Genomic DNA, 23,639 nt, shown 5'->3' on the forward strand with positions numbered 1-23,639 from the left:
TTAAACATAAACATTGCTTGTTATGGTTCAGGAAGTTGGGGATATTAACCTGATTACTATTTTAATTCACCATCATGTTTCTAATAACGTAAAATGCTGGCTACACATCAGTTTAATGAATAAGTGTCAAGCAAAAAATGCAATGTTTCAACAGCCTCACTCAACACAGCATGCGTTGATGTCAGTACACACCATAGTGGTCAAATCGGGGACAAATCTTAACAGAATCGGAGCAAAACCAGAAATAATCTAACCTTTGAGCTATTAATATTAACTTGAAACAGAATAACATAACATGAATTAATAAATTAATAAACAATTTCTAAAGTAAAAGTCTAATTGTTTTCAATAGTAATTCACCACCATTTCTGCGAAAGTCACCCATTTTAGAGGGATTAAGAGGGATGGAGCTAAAATTTGAGTGAAAATATATGACAGTTGAAACGTATGCAGTACACGTCACAGAAAGTTAAAGTTGGACAACTTCAGAAACTCTTGAAAGTAAGTTAAGAAAAATGATTTGGCACTGGAATTAGATATGCGATCACCAACTCCTCAGTGCATTTACCCCTTTTTCTACGAACATGTCAGAAAACAACTTACGGTATCTCTACTCCAAGTCCACACTTTATCCACAGGGTCACAACCACTGTATTATTTTTAGAAAGCTGATAGAAAAATACAATTTGGAATTAACATGTATTTTCTTAAGCAAAATAACCATGTAAGCTAAACATTATTAGTGTTTACTGACTGCAATTCCTTTTCTCAAAAATTCCGATTTTACGCGAGACAGAGCAAAACAGTGAGCCAAAGCTAGGAGCAAATGAGGGGTAAGCGATGTCATGACGTGCAATGCCTTGGGATTTTTTGTAACTTTTCTCCTCACTGCTTTGCTAAAGAACGTAATTTTTTTACGAGAGGCACTGCAAATATGGAGCAGAAGTCAGGGACCACCCTGATAGAGGTACATCCGAATGCCAGAGCCCCCCCATCCTTACCTTTCATAAGTGTCACCTCCTTGTACTCGAACGGAATGCTGTTTGTCTTGGCGAAGATGTAAACAGCTCTGCAAGGAGAGGACAGCAGGTCCAAGTACAGCTCAAGCCCCATACTGAAAGTTAAGAATCCAACCCAAATGAGCTGTTAAAGGGACACTACCTCAACTGAAATTGCAGCTACCTGCCTCGGGATCGACATCTAAACATTGCCAATTGCCCTCCCACTTTGTGACATCACTTTTGACGCACTGGACAAGCCCACCCACGTTATCAGGTTTCTTTAAAAGTTTCCTTTATGCCCTGTCCCAGGGGGGTGAAGTTTGCACTGAATATATCTGCCAGGATGTTGGCAATATCAGTAGGTTCAGTATATTTTGTGCTATTTTGCACTAGTTCAGTGCATATCTGTGAGTTGCCACTTAGATTCTTAACATAGCTAAAGAAGGCTTTGTGGTTATCTTTTGAATCCTTGGCTATTTTTCTTTCGAAGTTAGCCTTGGAGGATTTCATGAGGGACCTTAGTTTCTTACTAATACTGATCGGGGGTGCCTTTCTTTCTTGGGATTTGCTTTTTTTCTGAACTGGTTTCCTCCTTCTATTGTATAGCCTGTTTATAGCAGGGGTCCACCAAACTGATTTCCTTCTCTTAGAGGAGTGAGTCTTGGTTTTGCTAGGGCTGGCACGATCCATTCATCCTTGCAGGTGCTCATAGAGTGCATTTGTTAAGCATGCAATTATTCCTGTTCATCATACCTCTCAGTGCAAGTCAAGAAATCTGGTTGAAGCCAGAAATGATGTGAGGAACAAAGGCCCAAAAATAGGGAGAGATTTTAAATATTGCTTCTATAAACTTTGAAAGTTACTAGAATAATAGTTTTTGATTTTTTAATTTCTCCAAATCTTTTGGGTTTCTAGTACCATGATGGGAATGGACCCCATTTCTAAGTCAAATTACGATTAAAGTTCATGAAATTAATATTGTTTCAATCTTTGATGTCGGCCAGAAGTGCTCTTCGCAGCACCCGCAATGTGCCCAGTAATGACTCCTGCAATTTGTACGGAGTTACACATATTGGTGACAAAATATTAGAAAAGTACCTCTCTCAGAGAGAAGGAGGGGTTTGGGTGGGACTTGCTACTGTGCATCCTGCGAGGTACTTCTCTAATATTTTACCAATTGGTGACATATCTGAATATGATTGTAGACTCTTTTTTTATAAGAGCCGTTGCTCCTACTACTATTGAAACTATCTGGGTATCTTTCTTCCACATGGCTCTCGTTTCTGCCTGCAAATCCTGATATTTTATAACTTTGTGTCTGTCTGTACACAAGACACTGTAGTCAGTGGGGTGTGGCAATTTCAATGATCAATGATACTTTTGTCTTCTTTTCATGGACCACTATATCTGGTTTTCTAGCATCTATCTTTTGAACTGTTGGTAATGGATGATCCCATGTGATGTAGACGTCATCATTTATTATGATGCTTTTTGGCTCATGTTTCCAATGGTTTTCAGCTACTTCAATACCATAATGTTTGCACAATCCCCAGTGCAACAATCTTGCCACATTATTATGCCTTTCAGTATACAGTCCTTCTGACATTAGTATATCAGAACCAGCAACGAGGTGTGCAACTGTTTACAATTCTGTTTTACAAAACCTACATTTGTCTTTGTCCAACACATTCAATAGACTTTGTAAACCATCATGTACATAGCCCACTATCTTGTGCCATCAATATTAACCTTTCATCTCTTAGTTTGAACTTGCCTTTCCTTAACCATTCCTGCTTTCGTTCCTGATCAACATGAGGTTCCTCCAGAAGTTTTCTCTACTTGCAACTATATTTATGCGTTTTCCACATTTCTTTTCTCATCTGGTCCTTCAATCTTATATTCTTTCTTTTGTTTTTTGGCACATTCATTTACTTTTTTAGTTTGCATTATCATGTTTTCTGGTTGATATGAAGTCTGAAACTCAAGTGTCTGTCATTATTATTATTTAGGGACTTGTTTCCAATAGCTGTCAACAAACGAGACATACCAACAAAATCATGGACAAATCAAGTAATCAGGGATAAAATATTAGTACTACTAACGTAAGACATTGACACAATAATGGAATGTGAATTGGTGTTCATTTTCTGAAGTAAAACATGTCCATAACTCTATTGCCATTATTTATTTAATATAATTCATCACCTTTTTTTTCAAAAAGTACAAGTTTTAAGAGGGATTAAGAGTGACAGATAAAAGTTGAGTCAAAATCAGTGTCAAAATCAGTGATGTCCCTGAAAATCAGGGACAGTTGAGTGGTGCCTACATTTAAAACATGTGCCTGATTATGTTTACTTTACCCACAAATCTGATTTCTGAAGCTAAGAATTGAAAAAGCTATGTGCAATTATTGATTCTAGGGCAAAAGTGTTTGCTGTCTTCAAGATATGGTGCACCTCAGACTTTATAAAGGTAAAAACCATGGAGTTAGAACTGTCTGGTATCGTTGGTGTGTGGTAGATGGCTATTTTTTTTAGAAACCACAAGATCTGTTTCATGAATTCTAGATGGCTGTAAATTGTTGGATTTGTATAACACATAATAAAGTACATCATATATAGTATCTGTTCTGGTTTGCAAAGCCTTGCCAATATCTAGTTCTTTGATTCCGATCATTTGTCCAGTCTTCTGAAATGATGCCCCTCCCTCTTTTACTGTAACATGAATTCCTTGATGTAGACCAGGGAGGGCCATGCTCTGCCTTACTATGCTACAACAAAATTAGAAAAATAACATGCTAATTGCATGATAGCTTAGCCACCATTATCTGTAGAACTCCACTTAAAAATAGCCTTGGTCTCACAATGTCTCTTGATAAAGTGAATAGTGCAATGAATCTTCAGTCCATAATAAATCAATAGAATCTTCTTCTTCTTCTTTTGGCTTTTTCCCGGTTAGGGGTTGCCACAGCGGATCATCTGTCCGCTCATGATTGACAGTGGAGTTTTTACAGTGTTGAGTTGCCAGCCCGGTGCCCAACCTTCCACAGAAGGCACACACATGCACACACTCACACCTAGGGCCAATTTAGAGTGTCCAATTCACCTACTGCGTGTCTTTGGTGACTTCAGTACATATAATGGCTCTGTGATGGTAATGACAGGAATTACTGCTGTTGCAGTTTATTCTGGTTAGCGAAATATGATCGATTTTAAGACTACCTCTCAGTGAACATTTAGAATAACCAGCTGTGATATGGCTGCCTTACCTGCTTTGTGTCACCTGGGGATGCAGGCAAATGTTTTAGGACTAAGCTGTAACAAAAAAGGTATGGAAACTACCACAACAAGAAGACATGTCACTCAGGGGAATACAAATATTCCCTAAGTGCATCAGGCATTCATGGCGAAGTGATAGCCCACCCAACTGTACTACAAGGGATACCATGAATATTGGCAATTGCAGGCCCTCCTGTATAGTCTTATATGGCTATGTACAACCTACCACCTAGATATGTTGCTAATCTATATGGATATGTCTTCTGGGGTAATGTGAGCATGCCTTGGGCTGTAGGTATCCCTAATATAATGCTAGGCTACCCACCTCTGCATCAAGATTTAGAACAGATACTTTTGAACAAGAATTCCTGAAATGCTGTAATTCTTGGTACAATGTTATGCCATGTAGATATGTCTCTCAGGCTACACAAACACCTTTAACAGCTTTCTTTTTTTAATTATTTTTCTTGAATTATCACTTATGGCATAGCAATCATACAATTATATACATGAAAACAAACCATTCTGACATATTCTCAGTTACAAAAGTTAAACATCACATAAAATTTTCTGTACAGTCATTGTCAATTAAACATTACATGGCTCACTCAGTTCCTGCTTTCCCTTAAACTTTATTCCTCCTCCAAAGCATGATTCTGCATGTACTGTTCCCACAATTCCTATTTTTTCTGCATAATTTGCTTTTGCCTTTTTTTAAGGGTCCAACTTCCAGTTTACTATATTCACTTCTTCAGATATGGTTGGTTTAGACTTTGTTTTCCATTTTCTAGTAATTGCTTTTTTAGGCAGCCAGCAGAATTAAACTTGATAATGCCTCACTATGTCTGGGCAATTCAAACCCGTATTGTTGTTGTTGTTGCACTTTTCGGCTTTTTCCAGTTAGGGGTCGCCACAGCGGAACTCCGGTCTGCTAATGATTGGCAGTAGATTTTTATGCACCGAGTTGCCAGCCCTGATGCACAACCTTCAACGAAGGTACGCCCATTCACACATGTCTCCAAACAGAAGACGCTTTAGCTGAGAATCGAACAGGACAATGTCTTACTGTGAGGCAACAACGCTACCGCAGCACCACCACCGCAGCTCAATTCAAACCTGTATTCCACCTAAAAAAAAAAAATAAATAATGTCCTTAGTTACAACAATTTGTTTACCCAGTATTTCTGACAGAGTAGTCTGTATGGAATTCTTAAAGCCTGCCAATATGTTCCCAGTTACCTCTTACTTCCCCATCACACCTCCAACATTTGTAATCTACCCGAGGAAAAATGCTTTTAGTTTGCATGGGATATAAAAATACCCATGAAAACACTCCCAAGCAAAAAATCCTAAATTTTCTATACGTTGTTGCATATCTGAGAACCATACATATATCCTCCAAGTGTTTCTTTGTGAATTTCTTATCTACTCTCTCTTAAATCTTTTCTAAGCTCCTCTGATTCCTATATTTGTCATGCAGTATTCTATATGCCTTACTAATTATCCCTGTTTTAACAGCAGCTTCTATTCTAGATTCAACTAAAAGCTCTACCAATGCTGGTCTCTTTCACTTAGGATTCCCCTATCACTTTCTCTTTGCCTATATCTGATATCAGCTGCTAGCCTGCAGTCCAAGTGTATCCTTGGACTCTTCCCATTTTGTTACCCTTCCCTGTTTAATTACTTGTTCCTAATACCTTGATTTCTTTGCCTGATTTTTTCCAGTAAATTCCAGACCCTCTTGCCTATTGTCTGTACCCCTATTGGCAGGATCTCCTTTCTCCATTCCCATGTTGGCTTGGTTCTTAGAATACTTTCTAATACTTTATTAATATAATATTCTGCATGGCTGTTTTTTTCTTTAAGGATATGGATCCAAAATCTCACTTTCTGCTTATTCCGTCCCACATTTCATTAATATCTTTTCCCACTTTGAGTTATAGTTTTCTGCGTATGCTGTGTATTGGAGTCTTAACTGTGTAGCTCTGAAATCAGATAATCCCAAACCACCTTGTTCTATTGAGAGGATCAATGTATCCCATTTGACCCTTGCCCTCTTCCCCTCCCAGATAAAATCCTTCAACTCTTTATTAAATGCTATCCACAACTTCTCCTCTGGTTGATAAAAACATGCCTGACTTGTGTATAAAACTAAAGGAACTAAACACTTTCACTTTAATTTTCTCTTCCTTTCCCTCATTCCTCCCAATTAACCTTATTGTGACAGGGAATGCAAATGCTTCCATTACCCTACTCACAAAATCCCTGCTTATTCTGTCACATAATGTTTCTGCATCAAGACAGCAACAATAGTGGCATTTTTTTTACATTCTGTTTCCTTCTGGATCATCACTGTTCTATTGTCAAATGTTTGCCTCCCCTCCAAAACCTCATTGATACATAACTATCAATTTGGGTAACAATTTGGGCATTCTTTTAGCCATTATAGACATAAACACTTTATAATCATGGTTTGGAATTGAAATGGGCCTGCATGAACCTGGATCTGATGGGTCTTTGCCATTTATTTATTTTATTTATTTATTGCATTTATTTACTGGGAAAGTCCACTGGGCCTAAAAGAGCCCATTTTCAGTGGAGGCCCGGGGATAAAAGCTCCGACAAGAACATAGATACAGAAAAAATTAAACATTAATTGGTACAGAAGTAGAAGTGGTGTTACACATAATGATTACAGTAATGTATATGGAATATATACTGTGCATAAAAGCAGGAATTTAGTTGGTTGTCAGATGAATTCAATCAGAGAGGTATAAACATAGATATGTTAATCAGCATTATTATACCAGTATCAACAAGTGATGAAAAACTAATAATAGTTATGGAGAAAAAAATCAGTCAGCAGTAGCAAAAAGCACAGGAGTTTAGTTATCCCATAAGGAGAAGGAGGGGGTTAGGTTACAGAGCTAGTGCACAGCTAGGAAGAGTTGAGATGATTTTCAGTATTTATTTGAAGGTGGTGGTGCTGCCTGTGTTTCTTGTAGAAGGGAGAAGTGAGTTCCATAGTTTGGCGACAGTGAAGGAGTAAAGGAGTTGACCAGCAGGTAAGGTGGGCTTTTCTACTTTTAGAAGTAGATGATTTTCATATCTTAGTTGCCTGCTGGGTTGGTATTTGGCATAGTGTCGAGAGAGCAGGACAGTCTGTGGGTCTGTAGATTATTTTGTGTGCTGTAGTTAGTTGGGTGACTGAGAGAAGGTGGGGGAGTTCCAGCCAGCCTAATTGTTTCAGTGAGTTACAGTGGTGGGACGAGAATTTGGCCTTGATAGCAAATTTGGATATTCAGTTGTAACACATATCAAGTTTGGATTTTGTAGAATTTGGGATATTAGTGAAGAGAGGGGTACCATAAAGGAGAAAGGGTAATAAAAGGGTGGTTGCAAGTGTTTGTCTGGTAGAGAGGCTAAGAAAGTGTTGGTGCCTGTACAGCATACCAAGCTTTTGGTGTGTTTTCTTGATGTTACTGTTTATGTGTAGGTCAAAATTAAGGTTTCCGTCTATAATAATGCCTAATAGCTTAGTGTGTGGGACAACTTCTATAGTGGTATTGTCTTGGGTTTGTATAGTGTAGAGTTTTTTTTTTTATCTAGGGGAGTGTTTTTCTTATGGTCAAAAAGTACAAGTTTAATTTTTTTTTTTTTTTTTGGATTTAGGGCAAGGTGATTGTTAAGTGTCCAAGATTCAGTAGAGGTGAGGGCATTCTGGGTGATTTGCTGGAGTTCAGAGGTGGAATTTTCAGTGCATATTATTGTAAGAGTTGTCAGCATACTGAATTACTGAGCATTATGGGAGAGTGGATTGAAAGTTGTTAATAAAGATGCTAAATAATAGTGGACCAAGTATGGAGCCTTGGGGTACTCCTGTGGAAATACTGAGGAAGGGAGAGTAAGATTGTTGCCATTTGATGGATTTCTGCCTATTGGAGAGATGGCTATTGAACCATTGTAGGGTAGGTGGAGAAATGTGGAGGGTGGGTAGTTAGAGAGGAGGATAGTGTGGGAAATGGTATTGAAAGCTTTGGAGAGGTTGAAAAAAAGTGAAGTGATTATTTTACCAGAATCCCATGCCCAGTTAACTGTATCAATGAAGGATAGGAGGGCGGTAGTGGTGCTCTGTCCAGGTCTGAAACCATGCTGAGTGGATGATAGAATTTGGTTTTCAAGGCAGGTGGTTGAGGAGTTGGGCATGGATGCATTTTTCCAGTATTTTAGAGAGGGGTAAGAGAATTGCTATGGGCCGAAAGTTTGTGGTGTCTGTGTTGGTGCCACCTTTGTGTAAGGGAAGAATGAATGCTTTTTTCTAGATGGCTGGGACAAGGGATTCTTTAATCTATGTGTTAATGAGTATGCTGATGGGACAAGCTATATAGTTTGCAGCTAGCTGCAGGAAGTGTGGGGGTAGATTGTCAGGGGCCAGAGTACAGGATTTTAGTTTAAGTAAAAGTTTTTTTATTATGGAGGTGGGTATGAAGGAGAATTTTAGGTTGGACTCTAGGGTAGGATTGTTTTCTGGGATGATTTGGTCATCAGCTCTCTTGGTGGTGGTGTTAACTGTAGGAAAGGTGGTGGTTAGGTTAGCTATTGTATCAATGAATGAGGAATTTTTAGAGGGTGGCAAGTTCGGCTGCGGTTTTGTGCAGGTCAGGGGATGGGTTGCTTTGAGAGCTGGGTGTAATGGTTAATAGAGGACCAGACTTTTTTGGATTATCTTTATGTTGGCTTTGTAGGTGGAGGTAGTGGGCTTTTATATGTCTGGTTATTAGGTATTTTGCCTGGTTATGGAGTTGCTTGTATTGTAGTAGAGTTGAGGGGTCTTTGTTTTTCTGCCACGATTTTCCAGATTTTATCCCTTGTACACATGATTTCTTTGGTGGATTTTGAGAGCCAGCTTGCATGGTTATGTTTTATTCATTTTTGGCGGGTGGGTGCTTGCCTATTTAGGATGTCTAGAAATGTTGAGTTAAAGAATTCAACAGCCTCATTAAGTGGTAGGGACTTAAGGGGTTACCAATTTACTTTAGCTAAGGTTTCATTAAATATGAATGGTTGGAACTTAGTGAAATTTCTGATCAACTCTGCTACATGTGCTACAGCTCACTCACACTTAGAGCTGAATCCTGCAATGTGTTACAGCTCACTCACACTTAGAGCTGAATCCTGCAATGTGTTACAGCTCACTCACACTTAGAGCTGAATCCTGCAATGTGTTACAGCTCACTCACACTTAGTGCTGAATCCTGCAATGTGTTACAGCTCACTCACACTTAGTGCTGAATCATGCAATGTGTTACAGCTCACTCACACTTAGAGCTGAATCCTGCAATGTGTTACAGCTCACTCACACCTAGAGCTGAATCATGCAATGTGTTACAGCTCACTCACACTTAGAGATGAATCCTGCAAAGTGTTACAGCTCACTCACACTTAGTGCTGAATCCTGCAATGTGTTACAGCTCACTCACACTTAGTGCTGAATCATGCAATGTGTTACAGCTCACTCACACTTAGAGCTGAATCCTGCAATGTGTTACAGCTCACTCACACTTAGTGCTGAATCCTGCAATGTGTTACAGCTCACTCACACTTAGTGCTGAATCATGCAATGTGTTACAGCTCACTCACACTTAGAGCTGAATCCTGCAATGTGTTACAGCTCACTCACACTTAGAGCTGAATCCTGCAATGTGTTACAGCTCACTCACACTTAGTGCTGAATCCTGCAATGTGTTACAGCTCACTCACACTTAGTGCTGAATCCTGCAATGTGTTACAGCTCACTCACACTTAGAGATGAATCCTGCAATGTGTTACAGCTCACTCACACTTACAGAGCTGAATCATGCAATGTGTTATAGCTCACTCACACTTAGAGATGAATCCTGCAATGTGTTACAGCTCACTCACACTTAGTGCTGAATCCTGCAATGTGTTACAGCTCACTCACACTTAGAGCTGAATCCTGCAATGTGTTACAGCTCACTCACACTTAGAGCTGAATCCTGCAATGTGTTACAGCTCACTCACACTTAGTGCTGAATCCTGCAATGTGTTACAGCTCACTCACACTTAGTGCTGAATCATGCAATGTGTTACAGCTCACTCACACTTAGAGCTGAATCCTGCAATGTGTTACAGCTCACTCACACTTAGTGCTGAATCCTGCAATGTGTTACAGCTCACTCACACTTAGAGCTGAATCCTGCAATGTGTTACAGCTCACTCACACTTAGTGCTGAATCCTGCAATGTGTTACAGCTCACTCACACTTACAGAGCTGAATCCTGCAATGTGTTACAGCTCAGTCACACTTAGAGCTGAATCCTGCAATGTGCTACGGCTCACTCACACTTAGAGCTGAATCATGCAATGTGTACTGAATCCTGCAATGTGTTACAGCTCACTCACACCTAGAGCTGAATCATGCAATGTGTTACAGCTCACTCACACCTAGAGCTGAATCATGCAATGTGTTACAGCTCACTCACACTTAGAGCTGAATCCTGCAATGTGTTACAGCTCACTCACACCTAGAGCTGAATCCTGCAATGTGTTACAGCTCACTCACACTTAGAGATGAATCCTGCAAAGTGTTACAGCTCACTCACACTTAGAGCTGAATCCTGCAATGTGCAACAGCACATGCATACTTACAGAGCTGAATCCTGCAAAGTGTTACAGCTCACTCACACTTAGAGATGAATCCTGCAATGTGCTACAGCTCACTCACACTTAGAGCTGAATCCTGCAATGTGCAACAGCACATGCATACTTACAGAGCTGAATCCTGCAATGTGTTACAGCTCACTCACACTTAGTACTGAATCCTGCAATGTGTTACAGCTCACTCACAGAGCTGAATCCTGCAATGTGTTATAGCTCACTCACACTTAGTACTGAATCCTGCAATGTGTTACAGCTCACTCACACTTACAGAGCTGAATCCTGCAATGTGTTACAGCTCACTCACACTTAGTACTGAATCCTGCAATGTGTTACAGCTCACTCACACTTAGAGATGAATCCTGCAATGTGTTACAGGTCACTCACACTTAGAGATGAATCCTGCAATGTGTTACAGCTCACTCACACTTAGAGATGAATCCTGCAATGTGTTATAGCTCACTCACACTTAGAGATGAATCCTGCAATGTGTTACAGCTCACTCACACTTACAGACTGAATCCTGCAATGTGCTACAGCTTACTCACACTTACATTGCCCAGATTGCAAGGATAAAAGAAAGACAAAATGAAACCCCCTTGTCTCTCACTTAATGATTTATCACACTAAATGAAGAGGGAGGACTTACCTGTGCAGAATAACAGACACCTGATGGTTAACTGAACTGCAGCCTACTGAAAGATAGTCCATATAGCCTAACTCAAAGAAAACAGCAGAAAAAAATACAAAAATCTGTATTTTCTCTGTATGGAACCCCTCGCTCCCATACAACTCTTGCTGGGAGCTATTTCCCTGCCCTCTTCAAAGCTTATAACAAATTCTAGGACTACTGCAACATGGCTAGAGCTGTAATATTACCCATTCAATGAATAGTTTCAGCTAACTGCAATGATCTCCAGCATGCGTCAGTGAAAGGAGTGATGATATAAAGATATTTTTACTAATGATTCTCATAATATTGTGAGACCGAAAATGGCATTGTGTTACTGGAATTTCACTGAATACATACATTTGCTATATAAATATATATATATATATATATATATATATATATATATATATATATATATATATATAAAACTGTACATTTTCTCTGTTTACTAAAGTGTCCAGGACTAGTTTACTATTTTTCAGAACAGTACTACTTTTCTAAATGTATACAAACATGCACACTTCTTTTCCTTCATGTATCCAAATATTACTTCTTAGCAGTGACATTTAGCAATACACCAGTCTCTAAATACATCAGAAGACTTGCAGTGCATACCAGCAACCATTACTACTTTGCATATGCAGTTGGTCATCAAAACAAGCCCGGAGTGCACTGAAAATGGCGCATGCTACCTGAAAAACAGGAGCTTCAGCAGGGTAGTGCACATTACATGGACCATTATATCCCATAGCTCAGTGCACAGGCTATCCTGGGATATGCAGACAGGCAGCCAGTAGTAAAATGTGGTATTTTGCAAGCTGTGGGTGCCAACAACTTCTTTTATACATAGATGCATTTCTCTGCACATTTTACAGGCAGTAAACATGTTTATGAACGCCACTCAGTGAATCACTACAGGTCTGAAGCAGCAAGCACCCATGTTATACATGATCTAGTGTCTAATATATTATCAACAAATCTGATGTAATCTGTAAAGCAATCTAGAACTTCATTCGCAAGCAAAGTGGGACCAGCTTAGAAAAGAACCATGATAGATGCAATAGAAACAACCTGTTTTCCATAATAGTGTGGTGTATTAAACAAGGATAAGTTGTCTTACACTAAATGCTGCAAAGGTCTAATCTAATACAGACTTGCTAGTACCAAAAATGCCCAGACGTTTTTTAAAGAATATGTAAATGTTTCCTCTGGGGTACTTTGTATACCCCACCTATTTTATTTAGCTTTCTTGGACATACTTGGAATTCAGAGTTTATATTTTCACAGTCCTAGAGTAGTTTTTGATTTAAATCTTGCTTTTAGAAATGGACAATATGAATTCAGTTTTTATTGCATATACAATAAAAGTTCAGTCCTGCCCTCTAAAACTGCATAACTGGACACCAACCAAGTACAAGATGGGTCAGATTAAGCCAGATATTTTCCTCATCTGAGTTTCTAGGGAAACAACTGATTGAAGGTGCTATTCAAAGATGGACACAGTACCAACAGTACCAGGCACAGTATATGCTGGGTCACTTCATCTCTTACCACCAACCAATGTATGCATCCTAAACTTAACGTAAGCACTAGCAAGTAACAGTGACCAAAGGAAGTCATTGTGCCTGTTCTCTCCTTCAGTTCAGCATTTTTAATGCTCTTACCCACTCCCCTCATCAGAAGGTCTGATAAATGACTCAAATCAAAACCACAGGCTCTTAGCATTGCAGTACATACGACTGTGCTCACAGACTGATGTTTAGGTCACCTAACTTATGTCTTCCCATGTGTGTGTATAGATATTTCATGGTAAAAACAAAAATATATATATAACCTTTAATCTGATGTCAATTCTCATTCATTTCTCAATAGTTGGGTTCAGATCCAACCTAGGAATTGATTCAGCTGTTACTATAGCTCATGGTAACCAATAAGCTCTCTAGCACCCCTTACCCATAATGCACCAACCCCTAACATACCACAGATCTCATTTGCCACTTTCACGAAATAAAAGTGGTCATCCATAGCTCTCGAGTTACATTCTGTTGGGGACCACTACTGCTGAGGCTCAGACTTCTGTGGCCTCACACCTGGTGACCCTACAGTCCATTTCTAACTCCTCCATGAGGCTTATCTCTCATGCAGCTGAGGGTATCTCAAGGGCAGCGGGTTCAGGCATCTCAATTAGGAGGCATGCTTTGATGTGCTTGTGTGACTTTGCAGAGCCCTTCAAGTCCTGTTTCATCAATGCCCCCTTTGAGGTAACTTCTTTATTTAGCCCCAAAGTGAAGAACACCCTCTCCAGGTGTGAAAAAGACAGAAAGACTCTCTGCTGTGGGAGTACATTTTTTGACCCCTCAAAGGACCTTTTCTAGGAACCAAAGAGGAGGACAAAAATGTGGTTCAAAAAATGTCAGGGTCTTTTCCAAGATCCATGTGGAGACACTTCTCCCAGAGGCAGAGAGGGGAACTTAAACGAAAGATGCTGCCCACACAGCAAAGGTGGCCTGTAAAACCAAGGGTCTAGAGATTCTTTCTTGGACAGAGCCTATCAGTGCTTTTGAAAGGAGGCCTGATTGTCCCCCTCTGGAGGCAATCGGGGGTCATTTATCCTTGCACCAGAGAGCCTGGCTAGATATCACAATAGATACCTGGGCACAGAGGATCATTTCCAAAGGTTATATAATTCCCTTTTCCTGTCCACCTCCATCCTCATGAAAATCTCCCGATGTTCCACAGAATCAGAGGAAGGCAGCAGCACTAGAAATACTAAAGCTGCTAGGAAAGAGTCATCCAAGAGGTCCCACCAGACCAGATAGAATCCGGAGCTTACTCAAGATTCTTTTTAGTGGGAAAAAAAAATCAGGGGATTGGAGACCAATTGTGGATCTCAGCAACTTGAACAATTCAGTTCGACACACAAAATTTCAGATGGTCATGGTTCAGTCAATTTTGCCCTTTTTGGGTAGGGATGACTGGATGTGCTCAACACACCTTCAAGGAGTGTACTATCACATAAAAGTGAACAGACAATCCAGAAGGCACTTACGCTTCCAGCTGGGAGTCGGTCATTACCAGTTCCAAGCCCTGCCCTTTGGTCTCACCACAACCTCCAGGGTATTTACCAAATGCATGGCAGTGGTAGCAACTCACCAGGGATTCCAGGTGTTTCAGTATCTAGACGACTGGTTCATCACTGCACTAACCTGGCATCTGCTAATAACAGTAAGAAATCAGGTACTCCAAACTTGCTGCCTTCTAGGAATTATTTATTTATTTATTTTTACATTTGTTAACCGGGTTAGTCTGTCTGGGTTTTTAGAAGCCCTTTTTCAGTAGAGACCTGAGGAGAAAACCTCCCACAAAAAAGTTTTAAGTAAAAAAATAGTAAGAACAAAGATAAACACAGATCACATTTTAAGTATACGTACTTCTGAAGTAATTACATAACATGCAATAAAGGAATATACAGAATGGATGGAAATACAATACAATACATATGGAAATGTTCACGTAGTATGGCAAGAAACTAAGCAGAAATATGGTAAGACTAATGACAATACATTGCTGAACCAAGGTACTAGGCATGAAGTAAGTAAATATACAGATAAAGTTGTGTGAACTTTGGAAGTTAATAAATAAATTAAAGAACAGTAATAAGAGATTATGGGAACTGAGTGTAACATGTGCTAACTAGTATGGAATATGATGAAAAAAAAGTGTATGTAGTAGTAAGAGATAGAGCTAGAAATTCTACAGTTAAGTTAGGTTATCCTGAATGTTTCTTGGGTATTAGTTTAGAGCATGAACATATCCAATTTGAAGGAAAAAAGATTTAAGCTGTTTCTTGAAGGCATTTTTGTCTTTAAGTAGTCTAAGGGCTAAAGGGAGTGTGTTCCAATTTTTTTGTAACTGAGTGACAATAGAGTATTTTCCCAAAGGATTTGTTTAGATTATGAACTTCAAGAAAGTATTGATTAGTACTTCTTAGTGGGCGTTGAGGAGTATTAGAGAATTTGCAAGGGATGGGCAGGATTTAAGATTGTTTAGTATATTGTGGGCTATAAGGAGTTGGGATTGAGGCAGTAAGTTGGAAAATTCAGGCCAGTGTAAAGCCTTTAATGAGAGGCAGTGATGGGATTTGTAAGGTTGATTTGCAGCAAATCTGGCTACTTTGTCATATGCAGTTTCTAGTTTGGATATTAGGTTACTCTGTAGATGGGTAAGAATAGGTGAAGCATAGAGTAGGGATGGTAGAAGCAGGGATTGGGCAAGGGATGGCCTGGATGCACAGGGAAGAAAGTTTTTGTGACGGTAAAGCAGACCTAGTTTTTAGTGTTTTTTTTTTTATTGAGCTGGGGTGGCCGCAGTGGTGCAGCGGTTAGCATTGCCGCCTCACAGCAAGATGTTCTCCGGTTCGATCCTCGGCTGGGGTGCCTTCTGTGTGAAGTTTGCAGTTCCTCCCTGTGGTCACGTGGGTTTCCTCTGGGTGCTCTGGTTTCCTCCCAAAGACATGCTGTAGGTGGACTAGACGCTCTAAATTGGCCCTAAGTGTGAGTGCGTGCATGTGTGTGCCTTTTGTGGAAGGTTGAGCTCCGGGGTGGCAACTCGATGCCATAAACTACACTGCCAATCATGAGCAGATAGGTGATCTGCTGTGGTGACCCCTAACCAGGAAAAGCTGAAATAAGAAGATGAATGTGATGGTTGAATTTAAGTTCATCTTCAATTATTGCTTCAAGGAGTTTTGTTTGGGTGTCAACAGAAATTTTAGTTCCATTAAGGGATGTTACAGAAAAGTTCTGTTTTGCATGTTCCAGATTTTTAGGTAGGAAAAGTAGTAGCTTATTTTTGCTCATATTTAGCAGGAGTTGGTTGGATTGTAGCCAGTATTCAACTGAGTGGAGTGAGTTTTGTGTAAGGGAGTGAAGGTGTTCTATGTTGTAAGCAGAGTAGTTGATGGTCAAGTCATCAGCAAACTGAATAAGAATGGATTGGGGGCAGGATGAGAAAAGGTCATTGGTAAATACATTGAAGAGGAGAGGGCCCACTATTGATCCTTGTGCGACCCCTGTCCCAACTGCTAGAAAGGGGGAGTAGGAAGAGTTCCATCTAACACTCTGGTGTCTATTAGTGAGGTAATCACAGAACCAGGAGGTGGTGGAGTTTGAGAAGCCTAGGTTGGAGAGTTTATGGTAAAGTATGGTATGAGATACAGTGTTGAATGCTTTCGACGGGTCCAGAAAGAGGGTCGATGCTATTTTGCTATTATCCCTGACTTGAGCAATGTTATTAGTAAAGGAAACAAGAGCGGTAGCTGTGCTATGTGTGGGGTGGAAGCCATGTTGAGTTGGTGTGAGTAGGTTTTCTTGTAGCAGATGATTAAGTACTTACTTATGGATACACTTTTCCAGTATTTTGGAGAGAGGAGACAGTATGGCAATTGATCTGAAATTGGTTGGCTCAGTGGAGGTTCCTCCTTTATGAAGAGGTACTACAAAAAATTTCTTCCAAATTTCAGGGACTTTGTCTTCTTTTATGTATCTATTAATCAGGATAGATATGGGGTAAGCTAGAGATGTAGCTGCATGTTTAAGGAATAATGGAGGAAGGTTATCAGCCGAGGGTGAACCAGGTTTTAGTTTAGTTAAGAGTCACTTGATATAAGAGGTGGGAACAGGTGATAGTGAGAATGAGAGTGAGGGTGAGAGAGGTGAATCAGAGGTGGATGAAGATGTAGATGAATTGAAAGAGGTGCGGGTGGAGAAGTTAGTTTCAGTTAAGTTGTCAATGGTTTCAATGAAGAAATTATTAAGGAGGGTTGCTATTTCCAGAGAGGTCTTGTCAGAATAAGGTGTGGATGGGGTAGGAGTACCAGGTTTGAAAAGTTTATTGATAGAGTTCCAGAATTTTTTAGGATTACAGTATGGATTGTTAAGTGAGGATTGGTAATAGTTCTTTTTATCAAGATTGAGTTGTTTCTTCGCTTTGTTACTAAGTTCCCCTGTAAGAGAAGTTTGGAAGAGGTGTTATTGCCTTTCTACATTTTCCAAGCTTTATCTCTGGTCTTCATGAGTGTAAGGGTAGTTTTAGTTAGCTATGGGGCACATCTGAATTTGATGCGAGTTTTCCTAGTGGGGGCAAGGGAGTTGAGGATGGATAGAAAGGTATTGTTGAAGTGTAGGACTGCTTAATTGAGGGTGAGATTAGAGAGAAAGGGCCAGTTTATAGTAGAGAGGAGGTGATTTAGTGAGTCAGGAGAATAGCTAGATAGATCATGGGTCACCTTATATTGTTGTGCTTTATGCAGGTGTTCAGAGTTTCTGTGAACTAGTAAGGGTAGGTGGTCACCTAATGTGTCTGGAAGAGTGGCTGGATTACGGTAATGTTGGGGGTGAGATACCAGTATCCAGTCAATAAGTGAACCAGTAGAGGAAACTTTATGAAAGTGGGTAGGGGAAGAGATTAGCTGTGTGAATCCATACAGGTAGAGAGAGGTAGAAGCTGATTCTTTACTGATCTGCAGCCAGTCAATATTGACATCTCCTAGCATGATGGTTTCATAAGGGATAGTTTTAGATATCCAGGATAGAAAGTGTTCTAAAATGGGGACATTATTTCCAGGAGGGATATAAACTGATGCAATGGCAAGTTTTTTATGGTGGCTAAGTTTAAAGTCATCTAAAATTATCTCAGCTGGGAGAAAGTCATATATGGGAAAAGAGATAGGGGAGACAAGACAGTTAGAGTATATGATTGCAACTCCCCCTCTTCTTTTTGAAAGTCTGTCATGCCTGAGGATATTGTAGCTAGGGGGAAGAATTTCAGAATTAGAAATACTTGGTTTTAACCAGGTTTCACACAAGGCAAGTATGTTTGGGCTATGTTGAGTGATCCAAGCATGAAGTGTGTTGTTTTTTTTAACTATAATTTGAATATTTATAGATGAGAGGGTGAGTCTTTTTTGGGGAATAGTATTGGTAACGTATGATGGAGAGGTGGAAAAGAGCACAGAGGTGGTAGTGGTATTGAAAGTATTTTGTGGAGACTTGTTAGGTCCTGGGTTGGGGTGGACGTCTCCTGATAGTAACAGGTTGGATAATATGAAATTGATTATTGGAGAGAATAACAAATCTCAGTTAGAACCTTCTCAGATACTGGAGTTTATAGGAATAGTTTTCAATATGGTATAAGTAACAGCTTCTCTTCCTCTAGCAAGAATACAGAGTCTAGGTCAGAAAAATAGTCCACAGTACTACGATTTTGGCCCAGTTGATTTTTCAAGCCTTTGGGTAATGTCAGCTTTCATATGAGAATTCTTTAATGGATGCTTGCAGTGTAATGGTCTATTCTTTATCAACAAATGTCAGCCAAAGTAAGACTCACTCATGTATGCAAGAATTACATTAGGATTCGATCAGATCAGCTTTTATAAGATCATCCTTTTATTCTTCCTCAACCCAAGGCCATAGTGACCATGGACGCAGCCCAGATTCGGGGGGGGGGGGCAGTTCCTGGGGAAAAGAGTCCAAGGCACTTGGTCTCCTGAAGGGGGCAACATGCATATCAATGTGCTGGAAATGAGAGCAGTGCTCTTAGTGTTGCAGGCCTTTCAAGACTCTGTCCGTTCCGAGATGATTGCAATTCAAGCAGACAATATGTCAATAGTTTATTACATCAACAAACAAGGAGGAACCAGGTCTTACCCCTTGTGTCAAAGCCCTCAGAGTGTGGCAATGGGCAATCTCATCCAACTGCTTTCTGATAGCAATGCACATTCCAGGGAAGTCCCAAGTGATACCAGGCAAATCGAGCAGGTCTATTCTACCTCACAAATGGTCTCTCAACATGAAAGTGACAAAAATGATTTTCTATCAATTGGGGCAGCCTTGCTGCTATCTTTTTGCTTCTCCCCTAAACAACAAATGCAGCAGCTTCTTTGCCCTGATCCCCCCCTGTGGGGAAATCACTGAGGAATGCTCCATTCCATGATCGCCCCCCCCACAGTCTCCTCTATGCTTATCCCCAACTCACTTGATCCCAAATTTCTACAGAAAGCTGTCAGGTTGAAGAGCAAAGTCTCCTAATTGCACCTTACTGGCCTCGACAGATTTGGTTCCCCTTTCTTTGGCCTCAAATACTTTAACCACCTTGGATTCTGGATCTGATTCCAGATCTCTTACCTCACCCAACAGGTATGGTCCACCCAGATATTTCAAACATAAAGCTGACAGCATGGTTTCTCCACTTCCCATAATAGCCAGACAACTTATCCTCTCATCCCCTGTCCATCATATATTTTTATCTTCCCATAAAGCTTCTATGAGGAAACTTTACATACTGACCCTTTTTCAGCCCCTGTACAAAGTGTCCTTGAGTTTTTGGTGACAATTTTCAATGAAGGAGCTAGCTCCACAGCCATTAGACTCAGTTGGTAGCAATCTCTAACTTCCATATTGGATATTAAAATTCATCCCTTGCTTCATCTAAGATTTGTAAGGACTTGAGAGGCACTCTTCGGTTGAGACCACCTTATAAAGACCCTACTCCATCATGGGAAATGAATTTAGTACTGCAGGCCTTAATTCATCCCCCTATGAACCAGCAGCAAAATTTGATCTTAAATTCCTGACATGTAAAGCAATGTTTCCAGTGGCCGTTACCTCAGCCAGAAAAATTTCTGAACTTCAGGCATTTTCCTCTAAACCTCACTACTTGATTTTTCATAGAGTTATAGTAACACTATGAACCAACCCTTCTTTCCTTCCTAAGGTGGTGTCAGATTCCAACATCAGCCAGTCCATTAATCTACCTGTCTTCTTTCCAAAATTTGAAAACAAAGGAGAGTACATGTTACACTTGTTAGATGTTCATAGACAATTACCATTTCTACTTGCATAGAACAAAAGAAATTAGAAAATGTAATTAACTATCTGCTTTACGGATTCCAAAATAGGGAAATTATTTACAAAGGTCACTTTCGCAAGATGGTTTACCGACTGTATATCCTTTGTGTACAACAAATTTGGTATCTCATTACCAAAATCTTTAAGAACCCATTTAACTACATCTATGGCAACCTCATCAGTATTTTTATCTAGGCATCCCATGGATGACATATGTGCACTTGCAACTTGGGCTAATCCTTGTACCTTTATTACTCATTACAAACTAGATCTGGTCTCGCGGGGAAGAGCTGCTTTTGGTTCAACTGTGCTCAGGAACATCCTTAGAGTCCAGTTCAGGTAGCTGGGGACTCTGCACAACTGTTGAGGAATGAATGAAAATTGACATCAGATAAAAAAGTTATGTACTCACCATAATGTTCCGTCTGTGTTGTCCATTTTCATTCTTCCTCAAATCCTCACCTACCAACCCCCAACCTTTGTCATTATGGACTTCTGGAAGAATGAGAGTTTATAAGGACACCACTGTGCCTTATGTTGAGCTACAGATAATGGCTTCTTCTATCAGGAATATTATTTCTTATTTTATCTCATCTAGCAAACAAGACTAAGATCTAAGGTATGTTAGGGGTTGGTGCATTATGAGTAAGGGAGGAACTCAAGAGCTTTTTGGTTACCACGAGCTATAGTAATGGTATTGTTAGATCCAAAGGTCTGAACTGAACTCTCCTTCTTTAATTTTGTTCAACATGCAAATAGAAGAACAAAGACATTTTAAGAGCTAGACATTATATCAACATTTCAACAAACAAAACTGAGTTCAAGTCCAAGTTGCTGTGTATTTTGTATTCAGTCTGGAAAGTCTGCCTGATCTGGTAACATAGAAATTCTGACTGGGTTTAGCAACAGGGACAGTCTCTGGGGATTCTTTCAAAACTGGAACATCAGGAATTGCATCAAAATTGTTTGAAGGAAGTATACTGTCCTTTTGGATTCAAACAAGTGTAGAGTCACTCTGGGAATTAGTCAATGGCACAGGCAATCTGGAACATCACTGGTTCGGAGACAGTAACACATGTCTTCGATTCCATCTGAAATCCATTCCTTCTGATTGTATGATGTAAGAGCTCGGTTCCTAACAAATGTTCTTCATGATTCCCTCTCAGTCATCTCCTTTTAGATGTTTGCATTCTCACAACTTCTCCTTGTAATAAAGGGATTTACTGATCTTATCATAGTACAACGTTTGTGACTGACGTTTTCTCGAAAGTTGAGCTTTGATCACTCTGCTGTTCTTTAAGTTTGGTATTGACAATTGTTTACTGATTGGTAGAGTTGTTCTAGCCTGTCTGGATATTAAGCTCTGTGCAGGTGAACCAAACAAGTTGTCTTGAGGAATGTTTGAGACTGAGTAAGTTAAGGAAAAACATGGGTACCATCTCTCTCTTGGATTTCTCCAACAAATGTTTTGCACTCTGAACTGCATGTTCAGCTAACCCATTGGACTGTGGATACCCAGGACTATTGGTAATATGGACAAAGACTCAGCAAATTTCTTGAACTGCTGACTTGTAAACTATGCACCATTGTCAGACATGACTTTGTGCAAACTGCCATGGACAGAAAAATGTTTCTTCAGTTTTGTAATGACTGTGCTGGACATCAAGTTAGGAAGCAGGTCAATTTCAAACCAATTTGAAAAGAAAAAATACAGCCAGCCAGCCGGCGAATGTAAACTTCAACAGCAACAGCCCAAAAAACCACCAACGATAAAAAATCTGCTTCCACGAAACCAACTGGTGTTTATAGCAAAATCAACTGGTGTTTATTGCAAAATCCATGAACTCCAAAATGCAAAGACAGGGTTAAGCGCTTTCATCTGAGACCAGTGGTTTTTTGGGCTGTTGCTTTTGGTGTGCTGTTTAAGTTTACATTTGCCGGCTGGCTGTATTTTTTCTTTTCTTTTGTACTGTTTGGTGATCAAACCAATTTGAGTAAGAGTCTTCTAACACCAAGTAATGTTGACCGTCCCATTCAAAAATATGCATAGCAACCATCGACCATGGTAATTCAAGAATCTGGTGTAGATGAAGTGGTTCTTTTTGTTGATGCAGTTTGGTGCTGTTGCAAATTGAACATGCTAGAGGTTCCTTCGCTACATCTTTGGACATACAAGGCCAAAATACAATGCCTCTGGCCCTTCTGTTGGTTGAATCAGTACCTGGGTCACCAGAATGTAAATTTTTGATATATTCTTGTTGTAAGGCTTTAGGAATTGCCTCTTTTGGACCTTTCATGATGATTCCACCTTCCATCAAGAGCTCATCTCTGTAAGGAAAATAATACTGAATGTCAAATGGCAAACTAGTTTGTTATGTTGGCCATCCTTGACTGATAGTGTTTTTTAAGCTTCTGGAGAAGTTCAAGAAGTGATGATGAAAAATGACTGACTTCCATGACTTCAAAGTCTGCTGTTTCATTCTCATGCTGTTCTGTCATTTGTCTGGGTGCACATCACAAAGCATCAGCAGGATACATGTATTTGCCCTTTTTGTAAACAATACTGAAATTGTACTTTTGCAACTTTAACATCATGTGTTGCAATCACGCTGGAGCTGTATGCATTGTTTTTTTTTCAAAATTGTCACAAGTGGTTGGTAATCCGTTTCTATTTGGATAGGTCTGCCATAAATATAATTATTTAACTTCAAACATACGGACACTACTGCCAAAAGTTCTTTCTCTGTTTGTGCATAATGCATCTCTGTTTGACTTAAAGTTCTTGATGCATAAGTTACTGGTATGCCTTCCTAAAGACATGCTGTGCCAATGGCTTACTTTGAAGCATCATAAAAAAAGAGTTACAGGTTTGTGAACATCATAATATCTCAATGTGGGTTGACTGACAATTTTCTTCAGAACATCAAATACTCTTTGGTGTTGTTCCTTCCAGGACCAGTTTACAGTTTTGCATATCAGTTCACATAATGGTGCAGAAAGCTCAGTCAAGTCTGGGATGAACTTTCCTAAATAGTTGACCATTAAATAAATAAATAAATAAATAAATAGAGAACATTGTAAAGATGTGACATTCTCTGGAACT

General features: G+C 39.7%; 1 protein-coding gene across 1 annotated transcript in view; it reads right to left on the reverse strand.

Annotated features, from left to right (window-relative positions):
- Positions 1 to 1,232, reverse strand: part of LOC122799543 (glutathione S-transferase theta-1-like) — a 183,324-nt gene extending 182,092 nt beyond the window's left edge. Inside the window, exon 1 of the mRNA XM_044068673.1 lies at positions 1,002 to 1,232. Coding sequence (XP_043924608.1) covers positions 1,002 to 1,113 — 112 coding nt within the window. The 5' untranslated portion in view covers positions 1,114 to 1,232. The remainder of the gene's footprint in view (positions 1 to 1,001) is intronic.
- Positions 1,233 to 23,639: the final 22,407 nt, after the last annotated feature.

Source organism: Protopterus annectens, chromosome 4.part0, assembly GCF_019279795.1.
Source record: "Protopterus annectens isolate FY-2018-M chromosome 4.part0, PAN1.0, whole genome shotgun sequence".
Taxonomy (NCBI): Eukaryota; Metazoa; Chordata; order Ceratodontiformes; family Protopteridae; genus Protopterus; species Protopterus annectens.